At 58.1% G+C, this 5,975-nt stretch overlaps 1 protein-coding gene across 2 annotated transcripts; it reads left to right on the forward strand.

Moving 5' to 3' along the window:
• Positions 1-5,975, forward strand: UBALD2 (UBA like domain containing 2). 2 transcript variants are annotated; one of them, XM_087441653.1, is made up of 3 exons: positions 1-299; positions 698-760; positions 4,797-5,975. In XM_087441653.1, exons 1-3 carry the CDS (start codon positions 180-182, stop codon positions 5,115-5,117), a joined length of 504 nt encoding a protein of 167 aa, XP_087297779.1. In that variant the 5' UTR covers positions 1-179; the 3' UTR covers positions 5,118-5,975. The 2 variants fall into 2 exon arrangements, with proteins under 2 accessions (XP_087297779.1, XP_087297780.1); XM_087441654.1 differs by having other exon boundaries at positions 5-299; positions 4,800-5,975.

Raw genomic sequence — 5,975 nt, forward strand, 5'->3', positions numbered from 1 at the left:
CCGGCCCCGCCCCGCGCTGTTGTTTGTGGTGTCGGCCGGCCGCGGGAGCCCGACCACAACAGTCGCCGGCGGGCGGCGGGGTGGGCACGGTCCGGAGGCCGCGGGCGGCGGCGAGCGCGAGCCGAGGGCGGGCGGCCTCCCGCGGCCCCCGAGCCCGGGATCGCGCGCCGGCCGGAGCCATGTCGGTGAACATGGATGAGCTGCGGCACCAGGTCATGATCAACCAGTTCGTGCTGGCCGCGGGCTGCGCGGCCGACCAGGCGAAGCAGCTGCTGCAGGCGGCCCACTGGCAGTTCGAGGTGCGTGCGGGCGGAGCGAGCGCGCCGGGCCGGCCCCGGGTCCCGGCGCTGGGGCGAGGGCGCGGGCCGGACGCCCAGCCGCGCGCGGCCAAGAAGGGAGGGGGGGGCTCTATTTATATCGCCCCGTCAGGCGATCGCGGCCCCGAGGTCTCGCGTGGGGCGCGGGGTCCGGGGCCCAGGGGCTGGGGGCGCGCAGGGGGCCCTGCTTCCCGCACCCCCGCGCGCGGCCCGGGGACGCCCCCTCGAGCGGCGCGGCCCGCCAGCCGAGGGGTCAGGTCCGGCGGCCGGAGCGCGGCGCCGCGGACACGCGGAGGAGCCGGCTTGTGGGGTCGGGCCGGCCGGTGGGCTTCCTGCTCTGGCCCCGTTAACCGCCGCCCTGCCGCTGTGTTTGTCCGCAGACCGCCCTGAGCACGTTTTTCCAAGAAACCAACATTCCCAACAGCCACCACCACCACCAGATGGTAAGTGTGGCCGGCACCCGCGGGAGGGCGGGCAGCGGGAGGGGGCCTTGCCCCGGCCCTCAGCCCACCGGGCGCCGAGGGCGCGGGCCGGGGGCCGCTGTCAGCCACCGGCGGTGACAGCCATGTTGCCGGGGAGCGCGGCGCCGCGATGTAAACAAAGAGCCAAAATGTCTTCCAGGAAAGAGCGGCTCCCAGGGCCGGCTGGCTCGCCCAACTTTGTGGTCCGGCCTCCCGGGCTGCTGTATCTCGACCTAAGGCTCAGTTTCCGGCGCTCTCCCGCGGGCGAGGGGATAGGAGGGAGGGCAGGATGGCCAGAAGAGTAGCCGGCTGGCAGGCAATGGGGAGGGGGCTTCGATGATAACTAGACGTCTGGGGGAACCGGGAGCCCGCGTGAAGGGCCCTGCGGGGGCTGGGAGCTGGGTTGCCTGTTTATGGGGAGCCCCCTCTTGCTATTGGAGTGGCAGCCCCCCATCCAAACAACCCAGCCCTATAGGGAACAGGAAAGGGATGAATCCACCCTGGCTCAGGGAGTTGGGCTCTACCCAGAGAGGTACGTTCACTCTTTCCTGTTGGTGGAAAAAGGACATGCTCTGAGCATGGAGGACATAGAGATTTTGACAAGATAAGGCCTAATCTCAGTATGTGAAGATACATAAAGCACAGGAAGCAGAAGTGGTTCAGGTCTGGACTGGCTTTCTTCTCATTGCCAAGCTGGCCCCCAGGCCTGAGCCTTTGCCCTCCTGGCCATGGGGTATCCTGCTTTCCCCAGGCACAGGACATCCCTTTCACTTTAGAGGCTTGAAGGCCTTCTCCACTCCACCTCCTCCTAGTTACCTATTAGCCCTGCTGGGGGAGGGAGGGAGGGACTGGGCTCCGAGATAGGGATTGTAAAACATTATTCCCCAGGAGAGCTGTTGTGGTTTCTGGAGTGCACGTTTGGCATTTTTAACACTTGGTGTCCTTGTCGATGGCTCCCTTCTCAGAGCTGCCGCCGTGGTCAGAGGAGCTGCAAATGCTTCCTCTGCTGTGCCTTGTCCTTGGTGCCCTGTTTTCATCTAGCTGTAAAGGACAAGTAGCGAGGGGTCTATCTTGACCTTTGTAACCAGCGTTTCTCTGGGAATGGCTCGTGCTGTATATAAATCAAAAAACAAAAGGGTGTTGGAAAATGATGGGAGAATTGTGCTGGCTGAAGGGCTGTGGCATTTGAGGCTGGGATCTTCATAAACCCAAGTGGGGTTGTCTCCAGGAAGCCCTCCCTGCACCTGACTGCGGGAAAGCGCTGACTCCCACCTTGCACATGAGCCTGGGAGTGAGCGCCCTGCCTCCATCTCCTCTCAAAAGGGCCTTAAGCTTTGCTACACCAACTGTGGCCATTCCAAAAGGCCCAGGGCTTCCAGCACAGCCATTCTGTGGTGTCACGAACAGGGAGGCTTGCCAGGGAGAGCTGGAGTTGGGGTCCCCTCAGGTCCTGTTGCGCCTTCTTTGCAAATCCCAAGGGATTGTAATGCTTTTGAAGCTTCCCTGAAGGCAGGTGGCAGGTTTTGTAACAGATATTATAATCAGTGTATCTGTCAGTGTATCAAGTATTGAGTACTTAATCAGCACAGTGCAGAGTACCATCCCTGCCCTCAAGGAGAAGGTAATTTTTAGAGACAATAAATCAAAGGAAAAAGTTAAATAAAAACACCAGAGACCAGTAATGGCATAATAGCAATACCAGAAGTGACCCAGGGCACGAGTAAATGATAAATGGTTGTCCTGTAGATTACTGTGCATTCACGCAGTTGGAAGCATCTTCCCAGATAAGGGGGATTCCTGGGTTGGATTGGGAGGGGCCAACAAGAGGAGAAAGGCGCTATAGACTGGAAGCAGTGGGACACTGGAAGCAGTGGGACATTAGCAGGGTGCAGAGAGTACGCTTGGGAGCTGGAAAGCTCCATCTATAGTTGTTAGAAGCCCAGAGCTGGAGAGGCCTTTACATCATCTGGTCCAAACCCCTGGTTTTAGAGAAGTAGAGAGAAGGTCCAGAGAAGCTAAAGAACTTGCTGGAGCTCACACAGGCATAGGCCTGTTCCTCATCCAAGCCGTTCTCTGGAGTAGGGTGGCTGTTTCAGGAGACAGGCTGCTGGCTGGTTGAACTGGGGAAGTCAGTCACGATGCTATGATGCAATTGGCCTCTACCCCCCCATTCATTGTTTCCTGCTGCCGAGAAGTCAGCCCTGGGGTAGGTGGGGGGCGGGGGATAGTGGAGGGAGGAGGGAAATGGTCTGGGTGGGGCCAGGCCTGCACTGAGTCCTGTGGCCTCCCCTGAGGAGGACAATGGCCAGAGCTCCTAGCTGCTGATATGGGGCCGACCTAGTTAACAGGGTGAGATATTGCCCCCTTCCCATGGCCTTACCCCATGTCTAGCTGGGGTTTCACTTCAGAGCTGTGAAAGTTTCCTCTCTGCAAGGTGAAGAGCCCTAGAATCTTGCTCCCCCACCCTTGTGCCTGGGGGAGGGGCTGGTGTTGCTAAAATTAGGAGAAATTCAAAGAAGGACTGCTGTGGCTCCCTGGAGAAGAGAGAAGCTGCTGTGAGGTCAGAACGGGCTCTGTGTAGGCCTTATTCTCTGCTGCCTCTTGCCCACGGCCCTGTGAGCTACTCTTGGATGTCACCCCTGTCCCCCCATGCCGCAGGGTTGGGGGGCCTGCAGTCTCTGGTGTTCACAGGTAGAGGGCGAGTTCCAGCATCCCACCCTGCTCTGTCCTTCCTGGCTGGGGTCCCTGCTCAGAAAGGGCAGGGGATAGTGAGGAGTTTGGGGGGCTCCCCTGCCAGGGTAGTGGCAGAAGACAGCAGAAGTTGGGATGTTTGTAACTACCCCCAGGAAGAGGGCCGAGTGGGGCTGAACAGACACTTTGCCAGCCTCTGGCCAAGGGCAGCATGGGGAGACATGCAAGGGACACAGGAAACTGAAGTTGCACTTGACTCTAAGTGCAGACGGGGGTGGGGGGGGCGGCGCTGGGTAGAGCTTAAGAGCTTAGGCCTTCCGACCTGGGAGCCTGGGAATTCTAACTTCTCAACCTAGAGCTGTGTGTGAGCTCTAGGCCTCAGTTTCCTCATCTGTCACATAAAGAATAATTGAAATGACCTAGCATCGTCGTGAGAACTGAGACATGGAGGCAAAGACTCTGAGGCCTGCTGGCTGGTCCTGTTAAAATGGAATGCACCCAAACACGGAGCGAATGTAGCTTTTCTCAGGTTGGCATAGGAGGGAGATCCTGGATCTGGCCGCTTTCCCTTGACCAGCAACCTCAGAACATCTGAGGGCGGATTATTGAGGGAGCCAGCTGGGTTCTTCCCCAGAGTGAGGTGCTAAGCAGTGGTGTCCTGGGCTGCTCCCTTTCTTCTCTTTAATCTGACACCCTAGCTTCTGGTCGGAATTAACCATTTACTGCTGATACTCCTCAGTGTCATTCCCAAGCATCATGAAATACTCTTTGGTTTTGATAAAATTGTCGGATTTTGTCCTTTTTTTTTTTCCATTTTTTAAAAATTTTTTTGTGAGGGAGATCAGCCCTGAGCTAACATCCGTGCCAACCCTCTTTTTGCTGAGGAAGACTGGCCCTGAGCTAACATCTATTGCCAATCCTCCTCCTTTTTTTTTCCCTTTTTCTCCTCAAAGCCCCAGTAGATGGTTGTATGCCATAGCTGCACATCCTTCTAGTTGCTGTATGTGGGATGCGGCCTCAGTGTGGCCGGAGAAGCGGTGCATTGGTGCGCGCCTGGGATCCGAACCCGGGCTGCCAGTAGTGGAGCGCGTGCACTTAACTGCTACGCCATGGTGCCAGCCCCTGTCCTTATTTTTGTTTCTATTGGCTCAGAGAGAGAAGGGGAGGGGTGCTTTTGTCCTGTTGTAGCAGCTTATGGACTGAAAAATAGGAGTAAAGGAGGGGCTGGCCTGGGTGAGCCCCACCAAAGCCTCCATGGGACCATGGAGTGTGGCTTGGAATGGGGGCCCATGTGGGCAGCCCTCCCGACACGTGTGTTCTCTCCCAGCAGATGTGCACCCCCAGCAACACACCTGCCACACCACCCAACTTCCCCGACGCACTGGCCATGTTCTCCAAGCTTCGCGCCTCTGAGGGCCTGCAGAACAGCAACAGCCCCATGACGGCGGTGGCCTGCTCACCCCCTGCAAACTTCAGCCCCTTCTGGGCCTCGTCCCCGCCCAGCCACCAGGCCGCCTGGATCCCACCCTCCTCCCCCACGGCCCACAGCTTCCACCACCTCCACCACCCACAGCCCACGTGGCCCCCCGGAGCACAGCAGGGGGGCACCCAGCAGAAAGCCATGGCTGCCGTGGATGGCCAGAGATGAGACTGGATGCCGCCGGGCACTGGGCTGGAGCTGGGGGCAGTCCAGGGTCATGGGGACACAGGAGGGCTGGGGTGGGGGGAGCTGGGGTAGGTGGGGGTTTCCTGAAGATCGCACTGGAAGATTTTATAAAAGAATTTTTGTGGGTTGGGGGGACAGTAAACTTCCTGAGCCACTTGGGTCCTTCAGGAGTTACTCTTCAGGCAAGTTTTTTTTCTCTTTTTAATATATAACTATAATATATATGAATATATAAATATAACTAATGTATGTGAGAATGGGGCTGGCTGACCAGGGTGTTGGGGTCAGTGGGGAAGAGGCAGAGAATCTTCCCCTGGGGCCGGCACGCCTTCCTCCGCCTAGTCCCAGGGCAGATGCCTGGAAGCCAGGTGTGTGATCCTGCAGTCATGAGGTGTCTGCTGGCTGCCTCCTTTCAAAGGTCACACCTCTGGAATCGGGAGAAGACCACTACTGATCCACTCCAAGTAGTGGCTGTGGGAGGGGCTCCCAGAGCCCCTGGTGGCTGAAGGTGTGGGGGGCCTCTTTGCCATCATGAGGGTCTCCCCCTCATGTTAGTGGCTGGCTCCTCAGTGACTCTGCAGCTCTTGTCGCCTCTCCTTGTGTCACCTGTCTCCAGCTGGCTGTGCAGGGCTTGTGTGGAACTAAAGAGCTGGCTTGGGTCAAAGGCCCAGGCTCTGCCTGCCCGCGGGCTGGACTCTCCACAGCCACCCTGCCTCCTGCTGTGTCCGCCCCGAGTGGATGACAGAGTGGGGAGCTTGCCTTTGGGTTTAGTTCCCAAATCAATCATCTCACCAGGGTGAAATTTTAATTTAAAAATTTAAAAGAGACTTTTCTAACTTC

This window comes from Ceratotherium simum, chromosome 16 (assembly GCF_057802395.1).
Source record: "Ceratotherium simum simum isolate JZ-2026a chromosome 16, ASM5780239v1, whole genome shotgun sequence".
Lineage (NCBI taxonomy): Eukaryota > Metazoa > Chordata > Mammalia > Perissodactyla > Rhinocerotidae > Ceratotherium > Ceratotherium simum.

Excerpts from the sequence above, each read along its gene's own strand:
- UBALD2 (XM_087441653.1), top strand. The coding sequence starts at position 180 with ATGTCGGTGAACATGGATGAGCTGCGGCACCAGGTCATGATCAACCAG. Across the intron at positions 300-697 it reads CGGCCCACTGGCAGTTCGAG|ACCGCCCTGAGCACGTTTTT; the intron begins GTGCGTGCGGGC and ends GTTTGTCCGCAG. Across the intron at positions 761-4,796 it reads GCCACCACCACCACCAGATG|CAGATGTGCACCCCCAGCAA; the intron begins GTAAGTGTGGCC and ends GTTCTCTCCCAG.